General features: G+C 41.9%; 1 protein-coding gene and 1 pseudogene across 3 annotated transcripts in view; one reads left to right on the top strand and one right to left on the bottom strand.

The window, feature by feature from the left end:
* Positions 1 to 22,589, bottom strand: part of LOC143419574 (RNA-binding Raly-like protein) — a 100,355-nt gene extending 77,766 nt beyond the window's left edge. For 2 of the 3 annotated variants that reach the window (XM_076886921.1, XM_076886922.1), the window contains exons 1-3: positions 22,430 to 22,589; positions 9,549 to 9,609; positions 9,191 to 9,371 (exon numbers count right to left, since the gene is read on the bottom strand). In XM_076886921.1, the coding sequence (XP_076743036.1) occupies positions 9,191 to 9,227 (37 nt within the window). In that variant the 5' untranslated portion in view covers positions 9,228 to 9,371; positions 9,549 to 9,609; positions 22,430 to 22,589. Of the gene's footprint in view, positions 1 to 7,999; positions 8,052 to 9,190; positions 9,372 to 9,548; positions 9,610 to 22,429 lie in introns of those variants that run through there. The other variant, XM_076886924.1, reaches the window with a different exon arrangement.
* LOC143419613 (general transcription factor II-I repeat domain-containing protein 2A-like) lies at positions 443 to 1,722 on the top strand (annotated as a pseudogene).

Genomic DNA, 22,589 nt, shown 5'->3' with positions numbered 1-22,589 from the left:
GGCCAAAATACCAGCTACTGTGTGTGCAAACCTGGTAAAGACCTATAGTAATCGATTGACCTCTGTTATTGCCAACAAAGGTTATGTTACAAAGTATTGAGTTGTATTTTTGTTATTGACTAAATACTTATTTTCCACCCTGATTTACGAATAAATTCTTTACAAATCCTACCATGTGGATTCATGGATTTTTTTTTTTCACATTCTGTCTCTCACAGTTGAAGTGTACCTCTGGTGCAAATTACTGACCTCTGTCATCATTTTAGGTGGGGGAACTTGCACAATCGGTGGCTGACTAAATACTTTTTTGCCCCACTGTATTTTGTGCCTGGAGACGAATGACAAATTTGAGAAAATCAGTTTATCACGGCGGACAGTGACTAGCCGTGTAGAACTAATAGATGAAGATATCACCAGCATATTAAACAAAAAGGCGAAGTCATTCACTTTTTATTCTTTAGCACTGGATGAAAGCAACGATGTCAAAGACACTGCTCAGCTCCTCATTTTTATCCGAGGAATCAACAAAACTTTTGAAATAACGGAGGAGTTTTTGACAATGGAGTCTCTGAAAGGACAAACACGGGGAGAGGACTTGTTTGAACGAGTGTCTGCTGCCATCGAAAACATGAAGCTTCCCTGGAGTAAGCTTGTTAACGTCACCACAGATGGATCTCCGAATTTAACGGGAAAAAACGTTGGCCTGCTCAGGAGAATCCAGAATAAAGTGAAAGATGAAAACCCTGACCAGGATGTCATTTTCCTCCACTGCATCCTCCACCAGGAATCTCTATGTAAATCGGTGTTACAGCTGAATCATGTTGTGAATCCTGTGGTGAAACTCGTCAACTTCAGCACCGTCAGTTCATTGCGTTCCTGGAGGAAACTGATGCGGATCACCAGGACCTGCTTTATCACTCCTGTGTTCGCTGGTTGAGTTTGGGCGAAGTGTTTCAACGAGTGTGGGAGCTCAAAGAGGAGATTGGCGTGTTTTTGGAGCGGCAGGGGAAGACTGATGAATTTCCTGAGCTGAGCAACAACAGCTGGATGTGTGACTTTGCGTTTGCTACGGACGTATTTTCACACTTGAATGAGCTCAATGTGAAACTGCAGGGGAAGGAGCTGTTTGTGCATGACATGCACACAAACGTGAAAGTCTTCAAATCCAAGCTGGCTTTATTCTCTAGGCAGATTTTGAACAAGTCATTCACTCATTTTCCTACACTAGCCACGCTGAAAGAGGCCGGAGCAAAAGTAAAGAAATACAGTGAGTCACTGGATGCACTGCACGGAGAATTCTGCCGTCGGTTTTTGGATTTCGATAAAATTGACAAGTCACTCCAATTGGTGGCCTTTCCTCTGTCACAAGACCCCGAAACAGCTCCAGAGGAGCTTCAGCTCAAACTCATCGACTTTCAGTCCGACCCTGCCTTAAAAGAGAAGTTCAGCTCTCTGAAACTAAATGACTTCTATGCTTCACTCAATGATGCCGCGTTTCCAAATCTAAGGCGAAAAGCGCAGATGATGTTGGCTTTGTTCGGCTCTACCTTCGTGTGTGAACGGACATTCAGCGTCATGAACATCAACATCAACAAAGCCAGCCACAGATCCAAGTTAACAGACCTACACCTCAGATCCATCCTGAGAATCGCCACAACAAAACTAACTCCAGACTTTGATGCGCTGGCTAAAAAAGGAGACCAACAACACTGCTCCCATTAAAATGTGTGTCTCTCCGTGATACGCACGTTGTTAAAATGAACAGTGCGCGCAGATCAAATATAACGCTTCACAGACTGACTTGCTGCAATTGTTTTGTTCTTGCACTGGTCGTTGTTGACTTTTGGCACCGGGGAAACAAATTGAATAAAAGGAACAGGACAAGTACATCTGCATCTCCTACCATTTTTGAGAAAAAAAAAAAGAGAGAGTCAGAAGGAGAGTGATGGTGATATCCTGAAGGATAACAGAACCTTCAGTGCTTTAAAATAAAAATGTTCATTTATTTGATTTTCAGTGTTTAAAGACTCATTTCGAAGTCAGAGATTTTATTGTAACGCTTTTCTTCATTTTCATTGGAAATTAAAGCACATGTTTTCTCCATATCCCAAGATGTGTATTTTTCCCCCAATGAGGTGATGTTTTCAAAGCATGCCCTCTATCTGATCCTGTTCCGGCCCCTTTGTCAAATGTTAGAACTCAATGTGGCCCACGAATCTAAAAGTTTGCCCACCCCTGCCCTAACCCTATGTTTGTGAGAAAGGCACAACTGGCATTTTGAAACAAATGTGAAGTTTTTGATGTGTCACTTGGAATTAATTTTTTTTTTCATTCCCCCCAAGTTCAGATTTGGTCTCGGCATTTATGATGAGGTGGTGACCATCTGGCAATCACTGATCAGGAGAGAAAAATGTGTGTTCCCCAGCCAGTTGGCAGCTAACATGAAATTAAGTGCTAAAGCCACATTTACTGTATATACTTATTTAGGCTTAGACAATGTTCAGTGACCCCCTGAAAACCAGCAGTCTAGGGGAAAACGTATATTCTAAGACTGGTTGGTGATTGGTTGCAAGAGGTTGCTGGCAGTCGATAGCGTGATATCGGTTGCAAAGAAGTAAAGTTTGCTAAACTGAACGCCTCCTTGCACTTGCATTGGTCGCTAGCAGATAGTCATGGTGTCCTATAGTTTGCATGGAAGACAGACATTCTTTGAAAGCCACTGCAGGCATCAGTCTGTCAAATCCTACTCAGAATGTAAATATTCTGCTAGACTACATACTCTACATACTCTGGCTCATGTAGTTTGGCATTAAAATCTAGGAGAAGCTATCACTGTGTTGTGAAATCAGACTGTTTTACATGAACAAAGACAGTAACATGGAGGCAGCTTGGCTCATGCTAACTGCTAACTGAAGCTTATCTTTCCATGATTAGTTGCTGTTGTCATGACAATTAACTAAAGACACCTAAGTGTGAATTTAGTCTAAGTTGTTAGATGCAAGATATTAATTGTTGAGATTTTTCAAACTAAACTTAAGAGGTGGTCAGCTTGACCAACATTAGCATACATGGAGCTACGCCATTGTTTCTACGCCATTGTCAAGCTTATATCTGTTGCTGTATTTTTGTAAAGTATCTTCCTTCCAAAGTATTCCTCTGGGTTTCTTTCTGTCCTCTTTCCTTCAGATTTGAACCATTCAGGCACCATTTGGGTTTTGTAATTGAAAGCTGAGAGCAGACTGTCTCTCACGACCTCCATCAGTGCTCCATATTCGGCTCCGAGGACCCCCCGCATGTCAAACCATGTTTGGTGGGACAGCAGGTGGCCCGTCGCCTCCCTTCATCCCTCTCTCCCTGCTCGTATCGCTGACAGTCTGCGGCAGGGTTGTTTATTGCTGGCACGCCGGATGCAGCTTGTAGGACATTAGTCTTTTAGTGCGAGGTTTATGAGTGCCGTCACTCACCATCTGTTAACTGCCGGGGTGCCTTTAATCGTTCCCGCCACCAGAGATCGATAAGCCTGCCAGGTCGCCACAGTGCCTGCAGCGCGCTGAACGGGTGACTGAGTGATTACAGCTGTTTCATTGCTTATATTGCATTGCATTGTTTGGCTGGCACATAAGCTTTATAGGGTGGAGACAGAGAAGAAGAGGAGAAATGCGAGACGAGGGATAGAAGAGAGCGATGACAAGATAATTTCACACCCTCCTGGTTATTGGTTTTAAGGGACGAGCTTTTCAGAGTTTGGCAGGAAATCCAGAGCAGAGCAGAGGGCGGGTGCTGGCGTTTGGATGAGGCCAATAAGGCTACTTCTCTCTGTCTATCTGTCTAAGTTTTTAAAGAGCTGTCAGAGAGCGTCCGTTCGCTCTGCAGTGATGATGATGGTCTGTCCGCCTCCATCAGATTCATGAAAAACACAACATTTATCAAAATAGCAACAGCAAAAAAGGCTGTGAAAAATGTATACTAGGCTAAGTAACGCCGACATTTTCTGTGGAATGTGGATGGCTGCTTCAGCAGTTAAATCAGTTTATGACCCTTTATCGGCAGAATACCTGTATCTGCATTTTGCACTGATGAATCAACTGGCCACTTGTATTGCAATCAACATTAATCAGAAGCTTGTGTGTTGCTTTTAAAACAGTCTGAGGCAAGACACAACTTAATACTTTTTATAAAATGCTTCAAACTTAGTAATAAAAGGTTTTAATATAATTCTAAGAGAAAATGAGGATTACAGACATGATTTTTGGTGAGGAAAAGCGCATAAAATTACTTTTTAAAGTTGGAATGAGATTCACATCGTTGAACTCTTGGGATCAATAGCCACTTTTAATATTATTATTATTTTACTCATTTTCACTCGCTTTGTGTTTATACATCTCTCTGCATTTAATCATTATTTATTCTTAATCTCTGGTTCTCTTCCACAGCATGATTGCTGCAGCTGGTTGGGGGCAAGGGAAGCCAGATGTTTCTTCCTGTTAAAAGGCAGTTCTTCCCTTCCACTGTTGCCAAAGTGTTTGCTCATAGGGGGTCATCTGATTGTTGGGGTTTTCTCTACTTTCTTTCTTGTGTAATTTTAGGATCCTTAGCTTACGATGTAAATGTAACAAATTTCCCACATGTAGGACTAATAAACGTTAACTTATCTTAACCTCCCAAGACCCGAACTCTTCCACAGCATGCATTTTTAATTTCTCTTTGATATTTGGCCTGATTGGAACCCGATGAATGTAAAAACAAAGAATTAGCAGATTTTTTTTACCTAATTTTTGTTTTTAAGAAAAATGAGAGCCACATATGAGGATATTCATTTAAAATTTCGATAGAACAGTAGCAGTATAACGTCTTCATAAGTGGATATCAGGCCCTTGTGGAGCAAAATTGAATATTTTGGTCTAAATAACCCAAAATGTGATGTCCACATATGTGGACGCCAGGTCCTAGGACAGGGGTGGGCAATCTCAGTTCACGAGGGCCGGTGTCCTGCAGGCTTTAGATCTCACCTTGGGTCAACACACCTGAATCCCATGATTAGTTTGTTACCAGGCCTCTGGAGAACTTCAGGACATGTTGAGGAGCTAATTTAGCCATTTAAATCAGCTGTGTTGGTTCGAGGACACATCTAAAACCTGCAGGGACACCGACCCTCGTGGACTGAGATTGCCCACCCCTGTCCTAGGAGGATAAAGCACCTTGAGGCAACTGTTGTTGTGATTTGGTTTTATATGAATAAAATTGGAACTGTTTCTGCCTTAAAACTTTACTCATCAGGTCGAATCAAGTCTTTAAAGGGGCCTATTTCTTCTGGTTATTTCCTGTCATATATCTCATGTTCCAGCGCTGTTCTCTTCTTTGTCTTTCGATTGCTGCCTTTAGTGGTTGCCAGAGCCAATTCATCTGTCTCTGTCTCATCCTATCCCTAGCATCCTCCTCTGCCTCACCACCCTCTACATGTCCTCCTTCACTACATTTATAAATCTTCTCATCCATTGTCCAACACTTCTGCTGCCCCTCCTCTCCAACTTTCTCTCGAAACCGCTCAACCTCAGCTGTCCCTCTGATGTACTCATTTTTAATCTTGTCCATCCTGATCATCCCAGTGAAGATCTTAACATCTCCAGCTTGAAAACTGTCTTTGTCCAAGCCATATATCCTAGTAGATCTCACTACCATCTTGTAAAACTACAAGTTGGCTGTTCATATTAAATATGCCCAATGAGGTCAGTGTATGTAGAGTGATCTCTTTGAGTCAAAAACTCGGGCTGCAGACTGGTATTTTATTTAATTGACTCTTGGATGTCACAAAAAGGGGAAGTACCTAATATGGTCATCTCAGGAGCAGAGCTTTGGCTCCGAGCAGAGAGACCCCACCCTCCAAATGTCCAAGCCTTTAATCTGCAAGGGTCAGCCAATCAAAAGATTAAAGAGAGGATGGTACCCCAGGATGCAATGTCTCTGGGATACTTTTTTCTTCACACGACTTTAAATCACACCAAGAGCATTTCTAAAGGGCCGTGTTTAGTCTGCACGGGGTCTTTTATTTTGTGACTTGATGAAGCTTCTGTTCATATTTTTAGTGACTGGAAGTGAAGAGCCACTTCTTGCTGCACCAAGGCCCAGCATAAAGACAAGTGTGAATCCAGTGAAGCAACTCGTGTTTTAGGACAAAAAACGGAGCTGGTTTTTGGTTTTAGTTGACCTCATCTGTGGATGCACCCACTGCAAACATTTATAACTCAGGGTAACTCCTTGAAATATATCAAACTTTAGATAGTTTCATATTTTCAGTGTATTTAGTTTTTCACATCTTTCAAGCCACTGGAAGAAGATGAACTGATTTCGAATAGAAATAAATCAATTTATGTAACTGTTATCCGTCATAAAGATGTCAGTTTATGAGAGATTAGGAAAATATGGTGGGAATGGCTGACACATACCAAGCTGACTTTGATGTTTAGTGTAATCTGTGTGATCATATACAGTGTTGAATTGCTGACTATTCTGCAGTATATTGCTATCGTACTGCCACATGAATTACCTTAAAGTGACAATATGCGTACATTACTGTCTACATACATTAGAAAAACATCCTCATTCTATACGTGACAGACAAACGCAGCCATCAGCGCCCATCTGTCAGCTCCTTAATGTCTCCAGGAAGAAATAAAACAGGAGCTTCTCATCCACAGCGTCAGTCTGGATGATCGGTGTGCCGATTACAGATCCATTCAGTTTCCTGTTGCAGCGATCTCCTCATCTCCTCTGCATCCTGCTTTCATTAGTTTGTGACTTTATGTCTCTGATGTTCATCCTGCTGCACTAAAAATTCAGTGTCACAGCTCAGGCTTTCAGAAGATGGTTGACGTCTTAAAATCATTTATCAAAACTGAAAAAGTCACATTGTCGTCGTGTTCTCCACCCTGTGTTAAACTTAAACTTCATGTGTCCTGACTTCTGCTTTATTTTGGAATTTTTATATTTTATTTAATGCCTTCAGCATCTGTTTAAAAGTGTTACTGAGTCCCAAATATTTTAGAGATGCCTCTTCAGCCATGTTCACACCACTTTTACAAACTGTGACACTGATCTGTCAGTGTGGATGGTGAGGATATTACATGTTTTTCAAGGATGCATAAACACAACCATGAGCTTAACTCTCATTAATTAGTTTTGAGTCCCAAGAGGAGACAACATGATTGGATCTGTTATGATTAGATGAGTGTTTAACAAAGAAAAGGACCTCAGAGTCACTGTCCCTGTGCTGCTGTAGTTAGAGCTTTGTTCTTATTGCTGGAAAGAAGTCAGAAAAACAAAGACTCAAAGGGGACCCACAAGGACCAGACAGAGGTGCAGCTCAGGGGCGTGATTTCCAGGGGGATTAGGGGGTTTATGACCCCCCCCCAATAATCAAACCCAACCAATATAATAATGGATGTCATTTTATATAAGCGCTTTTCGGGGCCCTCAAAGCGCTGTACAATTCCACTATTCATTCACTCTCACATTCACACACTGGTGGAGGCAGCTACAGTTGTAGCCACAGCTGCCCTGACAGAAGCGAGGCTGCCATATCGCGCCATCGGCCTCTCTGGCCATCACCAGTAGGCAGCAGGTGAAGTGTCTTGCCCAAGGACACAACGGCCGAGACTGTCCAAGCTGGGGCTCGAACCGGCAACCTTCCGGTTACAAGACGAACTGCCAACTCTTTGAGCCACGAACCCCCTCCCCAATAAAATTATGAATTATCTTGCATAAATAATGTTGATTTTCTTTTGATCGTTTCAGGTATTACATGCATGGTTAATGCTGAGAAGGAGAACATTTTAACCCAAACAGTGACCATTTCCTGAATCTAAGCAAGTAGTTTTCAGGTCTTAAACCTAGCCAAAGTCCGATTATAGAAAAGAAAGTTTGATTTAAACCCTCTTAATATAAATTAACCTGTTATCGCTGGGTGGGTGTGTCAAAACAGAAACACCAAAGGACGCCTTACCTGTGAGTCAGAGACACCGGAGACATCTGACAGAACAACAGCATCTGAGGTCCTGAGATCAGAACATGTTGGTCATTTTCATGTCTTTTTGTGTCTCTTCTAAGGTGAATGTTGATAGTATTTGATATATTTTAGACTCACACAAACACTTTGAGTACCATCAGGAGGTATTTGAGTTTGTTTTCTTTGACATGTGGACAAGAAGAGGCTCAGACAAGCTGAGATTCATCACTGCTGTGCCGCCTTTAGTCATACCAATCCTTAAAGATTATGATGCTTACATAAAAAAATGTTATTTTTAACATGTTCACGTTATTTTAAAAGTAACCTAGTTTCTGTCTGTGCCGTGTCAAAAACGTTCTGCACCAACAAAGCATGTTCGGAAGCTGAAATCAGCAGCAGAACATATCCACCATACTTCTTGAATAAGTTCACATGGGCACAAAAAACACATCCTGGCTTAAAAAAGCTGTAAATGACTGATTCCTGCTTTTGAGAAACAGCACTGTGTTTCTGAATGCTGTCTAACACCTGCACAGACACCCATTCAGACAAGTGATGTGACAGCATCTCACTTTAGAGCGATGAAGAGGCACAATTTAGTCTTTCAGTGAAGAATGAGATCAAACACACGTATTTCATGTCCATCAACACACTCACACGCTGAGACCACTGTTCCTCATGTGAATGGACTGGTTTTTACATGTCACTTTTCTACTCGAGCAGTCAAAGCACTTTTACACAACATGTCACATTCACTGCTTCACACACACATTCATTCAAGCATTTTTTCTATGTCTAAGTGCTTTATTTCTATCTATCTTTCACACTCCAATGAACACATCAGAAGCAACTCAGGTTTCAGTATCTTACCCACGGATACTTTAACATGCAGACCGAAGCAGACAGGAATCAAACCTTCAACCTTCTGATCAGTAGATGATCTGCTAAACCTCCTGAGCCACAGCTAAAGCTCTTTCAGCCCACTCCTCACATCAGTGTAAAGGGCAAAGCATCTAGTTTCAGCCCAGCTCTTGCTCCATGAGTTGTTTCCATCACATGAACACTTGGTCACACCTGAGATGCACACCTGCACATCACTGCACTCCCGGTGAACCCTAACCACATCGTTCTTCACTCTCTCAAAAACACACTCATGTAACTCTGTGTCTGCGTGTGTCTGTTACTCACATCGGTCTTGGTGGCAGCCGCTTGTCAAATGGGTCATAGCAAGAGGAGAAGGAGAGGAGGAGAGAAATAAAACCAGAGTGTGAATCCTCCTCCTCCGAGAGAGAGGCTGACTGCTGAGTATGGCAGTGGGCTGTACCACCTAACAGCAGAGGGATGGAGGAGGCAGGACCAAATTATTTGTCTGCGGGAAAGTGGGGAGGAAGAGTGAGTGTGCATGCAAAAGAGAAAAATGTGAAATCACCGCTTCAAGTGTTGTAGAGAAGGACACACAGAATCAGTGGAATGAAATATTATTCAAAGGCACATTTCACTTAACTTGTACTTTAAAGTTTAAGATGTATTTCCATTTGTTGTGTACCTTTAGCTGTAACAGCAGGCAGGTGAGCCTCAGTGTTTGGCTGATGGAGGTGTCACACCACCTAGTGGATGAAAGCAAGGTTGTTGAAGGCTAGCAGAAATTGAAGTGCATGCTTTTCTGCCTGTTAAAGCAAAACCCACTGTTCTGCAACACTACTGCATTCTGGGAGGAGGTGATCGCAAACCAAAAGGTAGAATTGTTATTTGAGTTTTGTAATTATTCCCCCACATATATAGAGAATTAATTTTCTAGACAGAACAAATATGATTATCCTGAGCCAGAGTGCAGCTGGAGAGCTGTATTAATTACAGTTTGATAGTAAACTGAAAGATTCAATTCAATTTATTTATACAGCACCAAATCACAACATAAGTCACCTCAAGGTGAGAAAAACCCAACAATCAAATGACCCCCTATGAGCAGCACTTTGGTGACAGTGGGAAGGAAAAACTCCCTTTTAACAGGAAGAAACCTCCAGCAGAACCAGGCTCAGGGAGGGGCGGGGCCATCTGCTGCGACCGGTTGGGGTGGGAGAAGGAAAACAGGATAAAGACATGCTGTGGAAGAGAGACAGAGATTAATAACAAGTATGATTCAATGCAGAGAGGTCTATTAACACATAGTGGGTGAAAAGAAATACTCAGTGCATTATGGGAATCCCCCAGCAGCCTACGTCTATTGCAGCATAACGAAGGGAGGATTCAGGGACTAATGAATGTAACATCACCCATTTTTCAACATCAGCGTTTTGGCTGACATCATGTTTTGTGTTTTGGAAACCAGAAGTCACTATTTTAACCTCCAGATGATATCCACATAAAAAGATGTTCCAGAGGTTCCAGGGGCTCCAATTAGCTGAGGTGACGCCTTGCAGTTAGCAGCTGGGTCACCATCCACATGTCAATCAAAGAGGCCACACCCCTAATAATGCAAACTAAGCTGTTTTTTGTAGCCAGGTTAAAGATGGTTAATGGGAGTCGAGGGGAACAACCCACTGCTGGAGCTTCAAGTGGAAATTAGGGGAACTGCAGTTTTTGTTTCTTCCAATGTTCTTCTGAATTAATGTTTCAAGCCATAATCCATCTCAGAGTTCAATGTCTTTAAATTCCTAACAGGATGATATTTATCTAAGAAAAGAATAAATAGGAGATTTAACTCTAATGTGTTGATGAAATCAAAGCCTGCTTCTGTTTCAGCAGCCCTGCTGGCCCAACCCAGCAGTCGCCATCTAACTCATCTTTAATTACAAAATACATTAAATGGTTTCATTTTAATTAAAGCTGTCCTTTCCAATTAAGATATGATGATGAGGAGAGCAGGGCTGTCTCCTGGGCTGCTTTATTTATCTTGGAGTCAGCCTCATGTCAGCAGCTGGCTAACGGCCTCCCCACATGCATTTCAATGAGCAATTACCCATCAGACCACAAGAGGTGTGGGATAACACACAAGAAAGGCTAATTTTATGGACTAATTTGAAAAATCAAATGTGCTTGTCTGTAGAGAAGCTGCAGATTTTTAAAAAATCTGTTGGATTGACGCTCAGCTGGAGCAGTTTTATTCATTTTGTAGCTGTGATTCTTGGCCGGAATGGGATGAAGCCCCACTATAGGTTAGAGATGAGTTGCTGTCCCAAGTGGAGGAGTTCAAGTAGCTCAAGGTCGAAGGTTGGCGGAGTAAAAACTCATTCTACCTTCCTACACTCAGCTTTAGACAGAAACTCTGGGCAGTGAATGAAGGAACGAGACATTTTCAGAAACAAGCAGCGGAGCTCGCTCTGAAGGGTGGCCAGGCTCAGGGTGAGGAGCTCAGTCAATGAGGACCTCTGAGTGGAGGTGCTCCTACACTGAAAGGATTCAGTTCAGCTGCTTCTTCATCTGACTAGAATGTCTTCCAGGTGAGGTGTTTCAGGTATGTTTAAATGAAAGTAAATCAGGGGCAGAACCAGGCAGATGATGTCTCTCAGCTGGCTTTGGAAAACCTCAGTGTTCTGCCAGAAGAGCCGGAGGAGGCAGCCAGGAAAGCCAGAGCTGGGCATTTCTTAGAAACTGCTGCTCCATTGGATAAGCAGCAGAAAATGGATGCATGAATAGATGTGTAAAATTTTCCATCCATCCATCCATCCTGGGCGCACCAGTCTCAATGGATGGATGGATGGATGGATGGGCAAGCCAAAAGACATAATCTTTCCAGCATTTCTGGAACTGCCTCATGGTCTTCCTTCCAGTAGGAAATACCTGGAACACTTCAATTTAAGTTTTTGTTTTCATTTCATTTAAAGTTTCATTTAATATTTTGCAGTCTAATAACGGCATTTATTGCAGTTAATAGCATGAACAGAACAACATCAACACAGGAGTTAAACCCTCAGCACTGACAATTCAAGTAACTGCTCTATGATGAAGGTCTAATTAATTTTTTTTTTTTTTACTCGAGCCAGAGATGCAGTCCATTTTAATCCACCTGTCACTCTACCTGCTGCTAATCTCTCTGCTGAGTGGAGCCAAATAGAAAATATGCAAAATCACACCTGCAAAGCTTCTCTCTCTCTCTCTCACACACACACACACACACACACACACACACACACACACACACACACACACACACACAGTCAGCATGCAGGAGGGAATCTGCAACAAAAGATAAAGTATCCAAACAAAACCCTAAATCCATAAATTATTTGATTCTACTTACAGAGTTTAGAAATGTTTTTAGAAATCTGAAATGTAACAGAAATAAACCAAAATGTACAGAGAGATCATAACATGTTTTCATCTGTGAAGGGTTACACTTCACAGGTATCAATGATGGGATAGTGTTAGTTTTATTAAAATTAACACAAACTATTGTAAGAAATTCCACCGTAAGTCCCCAGCCATTAACATCTCTCGAATCATTAGCAACCCATCTATTTAAGGTTTGTTTAGTTTAAGTTCAATCCTTTTTAAAGAAGTTTTGCTTGTTTGGAGCCCCAGTAATGGAAAAACTGTCATCTTAATTGAATCAATGAAAAGCCATTTGCGAGCTAATATTATCCAGTTTTTGAAAATGTACCTATTTAGGCTTGTGGCAAACAAAAGCCATTACCAACCTCTGGTAGATTGATGGGGACCTGGTAGATGTCCAACAAACTTACTCCACCATTCATGTAAAAATTAAAAAAGAAATGTTGGTGGGGCTGGTTTGTTTCTTTTCATGGCACAATGTTTTATGAGTTGGCATTTAACTACAAAAATGGCAAAAAGAAACTATGTGTTTGGATTCCTTGATTAGTGCATGTATTCTGGGCTGCATTCCCCACTGATTTATCTGAAGGCCACTGTGACAGTCATCGTGTGGGTCAACACTTCTGGAGTTTAATCACCACTTTGGCACTGTTGGGTGAACCGGATCTTATGTCTTGAAACTTAAATAAGGAGCCTAGAAGCTGAATTTTAATTTACAGTCCCAACTTTAGGGGGTAAAAACAGAACTGAGCAAGAGTTGGTTTTTAGGGTTTTTATCGTTAACTTGGTTGCCCTGGGTCTTTTACCGTGTTGTAGTTGTGTGTCTTACTTTGAAAGAAATATTTACGCGTTACTATAGTGACCAGAGAGCATTAAGGGGCAGAGAGGAGGATGTTACTCTCAATATTGTTGGCGCATTTCAGGTGGATGCTGCTAATAAAGTTGCACAATTACACAGTGAATTCATGTTTATTATTGTACTTACAAAATACCACAGTTTTTGTCTTGGTCGTATCATTTTATTTTGTTGCATTTATCCGCGACACCTTAAAGGCCGGTCCGTGGAAATATTGTCTGACATTAAACCGGTCCGTGGAGCGACAAAGTTGGGGACCGCTGGCCTAATGCCATCAATTTCTTTTGACCTTTTTGAGGAGGAACTTCCAAAATCCCAGTGCACTTCAGACCCAGCAACAACTCAGACAAAAACCCAAGGATGAAACATCCAAGCACAAGCTGAACAATGTAGTGCAGTAAGTAATACTAAAACATTTGCAAAGGAGAAACCAAACAACCACTCCACAAGCACGCGGCACAACACAGGAGAACCACCTCAGCAGGATAAGACCCAGCTCCACATCTGCACCTATCCTGACCCATGTGACCTCAACAGTGTTGGTCAAGTTACTTGAAAAAAGTAATCAGTAACTAATTACTGATTACTTCCCCCCAAAAGTAATCCTGTTACTTTACTGATTACTTATTTTCAAAAGTAATTAATTACTTAGTTGCTTAGTTACTTTTTAAAAACATGATTTACAACCTGAGTAGGTGATAAAGCGATAGATCTTTCAGCCCAATTCTACTTTTTCTACATAATCCATCATACAAAATGTAATCAAATGGAAAAGTCTCTTTTTTTTAAACTTGTTTTACCAGTTTTAATCTTTTAACTTTATGCATCAAGCAAAAATAAAATTATATGCAACATTCTCTGACTTGAAGAAATTTGTTTAACATTTAAACCTATTTTCTGCACATTCCAGCACATAAAATAAAATATTTTTTGTGTTTATCCACGAGTTTCTCTGTGAGTTTCCCATTACGTCGTAGCTACTCGGTGCTTGCTTGGAAGTTTAGGGGGTTTTTTTGCTGTAAAAAGAAGTTTTCTTCCCACGCACAACGGACCCTGATGTTTTTGTCACTTTTTATGGAATCAAACTCAAAGTAAGGTCAGTACTTCCACGCTTTAAACGCTGCACGCTCATACTCTCTCCCACAATCGATATGTGATCCATTGTTGATCTGCACACAGCTGTTGTCACGAACGTCGCACTCGCTTACGTCACTGTCATGAGACATTCTCGCAAAAAAATCACGGTTTTAGTAACGCAGTAACGCAGCGTTCCTACAGGAAAGTAACGGTAATCAAATTACCGTTTTTGCAATAGTAATCCCTTACTTTACTCGTTACTTGAAAAAAGTAATCAGATTACAGTAACGCGTTACAAGTAACGCGTTACTGTAACGCCCATCTCTGGACCTCAATAACTCAAATGATGTCAGGGTAAAGAGATGTCTCGCAAATATTTAACGTCTTGGCTCATGATGTGACCCTTAATGACTCACATCATTACAGTGTGGATCAAGACCCTCAGGACCACCTCCAAAGGCACAGCCCAGCCTAGAAGTTTTTAAAATGGAACAAGATTCAGGTCTAGGTACCAGGTAGCTTCAAACACATAAAAACAATCTGTAGCCTCAAATCAAAAACAATTCTCAATTACATTCCCTCATTTGAAGTGTTTTTTTATCTTACTCTTTTAGTCATCCACATTTGTAAACTCATTACGTGTGAATTTCTGTTCATATAATTCACCACTGTTTCCTGTCTTGGGCAGGACACACTTGGAAAGCAGATGTCATAACTCATATAATCCTGGTTAAACACAATTTATTTCCACTGAGTCCCTGCAAGCTGTATTAAAAAATTACAGGCCAGAAACTGACTGATTGCAAAATGTATCCAGAACCAATAAGGAAACAACAGCAAAAACCTCAAACAAACATCAGAAACACAGAAAACCATCCGTCAGTTTGCTTCTGCCTGAAAAGACAAACGTGAGTAAATCATCTTTGTTTTCAGAACTCTCAGTTCTCATGTGGTTTGGATCAAAGCATCAAACTATAATCAGCAACTTTGCCAAAGTAAATTATCATTTTCCAAAGTGCGGTGGTGCCACATGTTTGTGAAGAGACCTGAATTCTTTGGTTTTCTGAAAAGACTCAAGCTCCACCTGGTGGACACCAACCAACATCCATAATTTGTCAAGCCAGACTGTTTCTTCCTCTTGTTTTAGCTGTTCCAGTTAAGGATTACCACATTGGATCATCTGCCTCCATCTCACTCCATCTGTACCATCATCCTCTGTCACACCAACCCTCTGTATATCATCATCATCATCATCATCAACTTTATTTATAAAGCACTTTAAAACAACCACAGCTGACACAAAGTGCTGTACATTGGAACTGTAAAATAAAATTACATGAGATATAAATAAAAAACAAATAAAAGAAGAGTGAAATCATTAATTAAATAACTACTGCATTAAAAAAAGAAACTAAGTCTCACTGAGGTTAAAAGCCAAGGAATAAAAGTGGGTTTTAAGACGTGATTTAAAAGTGGACAGTGAAGGGGCCTCTCTAACGTGAATGGGCAAATTATTCCATAATTTTGGAGCCACAATAGAGAAGGCCCTGTCCCCTCTGAGCTTCCTCCTGGATCTCGGTACCTCCAGGAGCAGCTGGTCAGCTGACCTGAGAGACCGACAGGGTATGTGGGGATGAAGAAGCTCAGAGAGGTAAGGCGGGGCAAGACTGTGTAGGCATTTAAAAACAAACATAAGAATTTTAAAATTAACTCTAAAAGACACAGGCAGCCAGTGCAGAGAGGCCAGCACAGGGGTTATATGCTCTCTTTTTCGAGTTCCTGTTAGGAGTCGTGCAGCCGCATTTTGAACCAGCTGCAGACGTGAGAGCAATGACTGACTGACCCCCACATAAAGTGAGTTACAGTAGTCCAGGCGGGAAGAAATAAAAGCATGGATCACTGTTTCAAGGTGCTGCCTCGAAAGAAAAGATTTTAGTCTTGTCAGTCGCCTTAAATGATAAAAACTGGACTTCACCACTGCTCTGATTTGGTTGTCCAATTTAAAATCACTGTCCAACTTAAAACCAAGGTCAGTAACAACAGATTTAAAATAGACTTCCAGGGATCCTAAAACAACAGAGGAGGACTCACAGGGACCACTGGGTCCAAACACCAACACTTCTGTTTTCTTTTTATTAAAATTTAAAAAGTTTCGAGCCAACCAAGCTTTAATGTCATCTAGACATGTCAAGAGAGGTTTTATGGAGATGGCATCCTTGCGTTTTAGTGTCAAATAAATTTGGCAGTCATCGGCATAACAGTGAAATGAGATCCCATGCCTTCTAAGGATAGAACCCAGAGGCAATAGATACAGTGAAAAGAGCAGTGGCCCTAAAATTGAGCCCTGTGGGACACCACATGACAGAGGAGCAGAAGACGATTCGTAACCGAGAAGGCTGACAGAGAAAGTTCTATCTGACAAATAAGACCTAAACCAATCAAGTACAGTGCCACCAATACCCACTACATCATGTAATCGAGAAATTAAAATATTGTGGTCTACTGTGTCAAAGGCAGCAGTTAGGTCAAGCAAGACAAGAACAACATGGTTACCAGAATCACATGCCAGAAGGATGTCATTAAAAACCCTTAATAATGCAGATTCTGTGCTGTGAAGGGTTTTAAAACCTGACTGAAAAACCTCAAAGATTCCATTTTCATCTAGAAAATCTTTCAGTTGACTAAAAACAATTTTCTCTAAAACCTTGGAGACTAAAGGCAGCTTGGAAATAGGCCTATAGTTCGCTAAAACTGTGTGATCAAGGCCAGGTTTCTTAAGCAGTGGCTGTACTACTGCATGTTTGAAATTTGCAGGAACCATACCAGAAGACAGACTGCTGTTAATAATGTCAAGGACATACTGTTGTATACTAGGAAAAATTTCTTTAAAGAATTGTGGAGGGACAGGATCCCGTGGGGAACCTGTGGGCTTAATATGGCGAACCACATCCTCTAAAGAGGAGAGCGTCACAAGCTCAAACTGAGTGAAAACAGCAGCGCAAGGGACAGAGACAGAGGGGTCAGAGTCAGGAGCTGTGATAAGAGCCCTGATGGTGACAACCTTTTCAATAAAAAAGTTCAGAAAATCATTGCAAATCTCAGGAGAAACTTCCAAACAGACATTCAAAGGAGTATTAAGAACAGTGTCAATGGTCCTAAATAACACACGTGGGTTATGACAGTTGGAAGAAATAATATTTGCAAAATATTCCCTTTTTGCCTCTTTAACAGTGTTCTGGTAGCGATGCCAGCAGTCTTTGAGAATTTGAAATGATACATGCAGTTTATCCTTTTTCCACCTCCGTTCTGCTCGACGACATTCCCTCTTAACAGCACGACTGCTCTCATTAAACCAAGGCTCAGGTTTAGCCTTAAGCTGCCTGGTTTTTAAAGGAGCCACAGGGTCCATGATTTTTTGACAGCAAGAATTAAACCAGGAATGTAGGTCTTCTGTGTCAGAGGAAACAAAGTCAGAAGGCCCGCCGAGCTGATTAAAAGCAGCAGAAAACTGCGCAGCAGTGGCGGGGTTAATAACCCGACAGCACCGAGTAGCAGCGCCAGGTTTAACTGCGGTATATGTCAAACCAACGTTGAATAACACAGGCATATGATCTGAGAGTGCACAGTCACAAATCTCCAAGTCAGTGACAGGCAGACCATATGACAGAACAAGGAGCAGAGTGAAGCTGACCCCCCACCCACTTGAAACGTAAAGGCAAATAGGCGGAGCGGTTAGTGCTACGTTTGTGCTGATTTGTGCAGGTAAAATTAGCGTTTGTGCTGCTACGGTTTCCGAGATATTAAACTTTATTTTATAGGTCATTCAAAGGTCACCATCCCCCCAGACTGCTCCAAAACGGGCCAAAATGGTCTACTTTTTTAGTGCTACGTTTGTGCTGGTTTGTGCAGGTAAAATTAGCGTTTGTGCTGCTACAGTATCTGAGATATTAAAAGTTATATTTTTTGCTGATGACATCACCATCCCCCCAGACTGCTCCAAAACAAACCAAAATGGTCTACTTTTTTAGTGCTACGTTTGTGCAGATTTGTGCAGGTAAAATTAGCGTTTGTGCTGCTTCTGTTTTAAAGATATTAATGAAAATGTAAAGGTCAACCAGCCCCCCCACATTACCCAAATCCAACAAAAGTGGTATCAAACGTTTGTGCTACGTTTGTGCTGGTTTGTGCTGCAAAGATTTTCGTTTGTGCTGCTATCATTTTAAAGATATTAATAACAATTTCTAGAGGTCATCAGAGGTCAACCAGCCCCCCCACATTAATTAAATCAAACAAAATGGGTGTCAATCAACTGTGCTACGTTTGTGCTGGTTTGTGCTGCTAAAATTTTCGTTTGTGCTGCTTCTGTTTTAAAGATATTAATGAAAATGTAAAGGTCAAAAGGTCAACCAGCCCCCCCACATTACCCAAATCCAACAAAAGTGGTATCAAACGTTTGTGCTACGTTTGTGCTGGTTTGTGCTGCAGAAATTTTTGTTTGTGCCGTTATTATTTTAAAGATATTAACAAAAATTTCTAGAGGTCAACCAGCCCCCCCATATTAATGAAATCAAACAAAATGGATGTCAAACGTTTGTGCTGGTTTGTGCTGCAAAAATGTTTGTTTGTGCTGCTAACATTTTAAAATGTTTAATAAAATAACGTCTTGATGCGTGCTTAATCATCCAGGTAAGTAAATCCCAAAAGGTTGATTCTGTTCATCTGGACATTTTCAGTTGGAGAAACGTTTCGTCACTCATCCAAGTGACTTCTTCAGTCTCAGCTGACTGTAGGTTTCCCCAACCATATAAACAGTACATTTGCATAGTGAAGGAAACTAGCGCCACTGAATGAACAATGTGCCGGGGGGTTAATTCCATGATTGTTAGTATGCAAATTCTTATGACCATTGATCAATGACAACTAATCAAAGCCTATTGATCAATGGCCATGAGTACCATTCACAGAAAGTGGGGAATGGCTACAATCACAGCATTGTAGGATGGCGAAAGATGTACCCTTGGGCCCCCCTTCTCGATCCAGAGATGGTCAGCATCCTGACAGCCCGATGGACGAAGCTGTCTCTCAGTCTGCTGGTTCTGCCCCGGAGGCTCTTCAGTATCCTTCCTGATGGCAGCAAACTGAAGACGCTGTTGAAGGGATGAGTGGAGTCACCTGTAATGGAGACGACCTTCCAGATGAGGCAGGTGCAGTAGATCTCCTGGGGAGGGAGGCAAGAGAGGTCCCCACAATGCTCTCGGCTGCTCTCACTACCCGTTGTCATTTTTTCCTGCAGAACCCAATGCAGGAGTCATACCACACCAGTGATGCAGCTGGTGAGGATACTCTCAACTGTGCCTCTGTAAAAGGTGCTCATAATGGGGGTTGAATCTCTTGTGCTTCTCAGTTTGCAGAGGAAGTAGAGTCACTGTTGGTCTTCTCCACATTCAGGGACAGGTTGTTGTTGCTGTACCACTCTACCAGATGGTTAACTTCACCCCTGTAGTAGATCTCGTCGTGGGTCAGCAGAGTGAAGAGAAGGGAGCTCAACACACATCCTTGGGTAGCCCCCGTATTCCGTGTTCTTGGGCTGGAGGTGTTGCTGTTGACCCGTACTGTCTGCTGTCTTCCTGTCAAGAAATCTAGCAGCCCGTTATACAGCAAGGTGCTGATCCCCAGCAGATCCAGTTTGTGAATGAGTTGCTGGGGAATGATGGTGTTGAATGCTGAACTGAAGTCTATGAACAGCACTCTGACATATGAGTCTCTAGTGTTCAGATGTGTGAGGGCTGAGTGAGGGGCAGTTGAAATTCCATCATCGGTTGAGCGTTTTGACCGGTATGCGAACTGAAATGGATCCAGGTTGGGGGAAAGCAATAATTTGATTTGATGCATGACTAACCGTTCAAAGCACTTAACTTAATAATGATGGAGGTGAGTTTGACAGGACGGTAGTCCTTAAAGCAGGAGATAGATGACTTCTTGGGTTCAGTAATGATGGTGGAGGGATCTCCACACACTGTCTGGGGATTGTGTCACCACGGTCTGTAGAGTGGGCTTGTAGTCTGTGATGGTTTGTATTCCTTGCCACTGCCTCCAAGTATCTCTGCTGTCGCTGAAGCTTTGCTGTAGCTGATGCCACGTGACAGGTTTGCCCTTGCTGTTCTTAGACTCACCTAATTCCCGGCTCTGAAGGCTTGCATTTTTCAACTTTAGGAGCATTTAAACCTGACCTGTGAGCCATGGTTTCTGATTGGCCCAGACAGTGATAGTCCTGGTCTCTGTGACATCATCGATGCATTTTGGGATGTAGGCAGTGACAGTTTCTGTATATTCCTGAAAGTCTGTGGTGTTGTCGTGTGTGGCGGCCTGTGGTGGAAAAGCAGTGCCTCTGAGGACCCTTCTGGCCACACCTGTACCTGCTTACGAACTGGTTTGGTGACTTTGACCAGGGGCCTGTGGGAACCCATGGCACACCTAGATTTCTGCCTGTACTGACCCTTATGCAAAATAGGTGGAATTAAGACAGTTCCAAAAGCAAACACAACTGATCAGTGCTGAGAGTGGTCCTGTTGCTGAGGTTGGGATGATCCTGTAATCTCTTATGAATGACCTCCAACGCTTCTATGACTGGGATGCAAGTGAAGACAGATGTAACATCTCTCTCTCACTGTACATGTACTGTTTATAAAATTAGGGAAACATAACCTGCACAAACAAAATAATTTGCAGGACAAATGTTTGACATCAATTTTGTTCGATTTGAAGAAGGTAGGGGGGGCAACTTCACTCACGGGTGTTTATAAGGTTGGGGAAACCTGCAGTCAGCTGAGACTGAAGAAGTCACTTGGATGAGTGACGAAACGTTTCTCCAACTGAAAATGTCCAGATGAACAGAATCAACCTTTTGGGATTTACTTACCTGGATGATTAAGCACGCATCAAGACGTTATTTTATTAAACATTTTAAAATGTTAGCAGCACAAACAAACATTTTTGCAGCACAAACCAGCACAAACGTTTGACATCCATTTTGTTTGATTCCATTAATATGGGGGGGCTGGTTGACCTCTAGAAATTTTTGTTAATATCTTTAAAATAATAACGGCACAAACAAAAATTTCTGCAGCACAAACCAGCACAAACGTAGCACAAACGTTTGATACCACTTTTGTTGGATTTGGGTAATGTGGGGGGGCTGGTTGACCTTTTGACCTTTACATTTTCATTAATATCTTTAAAACAGAAGCAGCACAAACGAAAATTTTAGCAGCACAAACCAGCACAAACGTAGCACAGTTGATTGACACCCATTTTGTTTGATTTAATTAATGTGGGGGGGCTGGTTGACCTCTGATGACCTCTAGAAATTGTTATTAATATCTTTAAAATGATAGCAGCACAAACGAAAATCTTTGCAGCACAAACCAGCACAAACGTAGCACAAACGTTTGATACCACTTTTGTTGGATTTGGGTAATGTGGGGGGGCTGGTTGACCTTTACATTTTCATTAATATCTTTAAAACAGAAGCAGCACAAACGCTAATTTTACCTGCACAAACCAGCACAAACGTAGCACTAAAAAAGTAGACCATTTTGGCCCGTTTTGGAGCAGTCTGGGGGGATGGTGACCTTTGAATGACCTATAAAATAAAGTTTAATATCTCGGAAACCGTAGCAGCACAAACGCTAATTTTACCTGCACAAATCAGCACAAACGTAGCACTAACCGCTCCGCCTATTTGCCTTTACGTTTCAAGTGGGTGGGGGGTCAGCTTCACTCTGCTAGAACAAGGTCCAGTGTGTGTCCGTGCTCATGTGTAGGGCCACGTACGGACTGTACCAGGCTAAAAGAGTCAATAAGGCTTAAAAAGTCCTTTACCAGTGGCTTATCAGGACAACATACATGTATATTAAAATCTCCAACAATAAGAACACTATCATAGTTGGGCATAATCCCAGCTAAAAAATCAGAAAAGTCGTTTATGAAGTTCTTATTGTATTTCGGGGGGCGATAGATGACAGCGCAGAAAATCGGGTTTGTACGACTCACCTCAAATGAGGTAAGTTCAAAGCTGGAGAACGAAGGCTGTAGAAAACACTGCTTACATTTAAAATCCTTTTTGTAAACAGTCACTGTGCCTCCACCTCTGCCTGACGTCCGTGGCGAGTTAAAATAGCAACAATCCACAGGTAAAAGTTCAGATAGAACACTGGACTCACCAACACTCAGCCACGTCTCAGTCACACACAGAAAATCCAGATCACGGGAACTGAAGAAGTCCCGAAGAATAAAAGTTTTGTTTAAAAGTGATCTGGCGTTCACCAGGCCAATCCTAGCGGGAGCTGGAGTTGGCGCTCGGGGTTCAGGGGGTCCAGAAAC

The sequence above is a fragment of the Maylandia zebra genome, linkage group LG7, assembly GCF_041146795.1.
Source record: "Maylandia zebra isolate NMK-2024a linkage group LG7, Mzebra_GT3a, whole genome shotgun sequence".
NCBI lineage: Eukaryota > Metazoa > Chordata > Actinopteri > Cichliformes > Cichlidae > Maylandia > Maylandia zebra.
The sequence above is the reverse complement of the archived record's forward strand: the minus strand, read 5'-3'. Positions and strand labels throughout refer to the sequence as shown.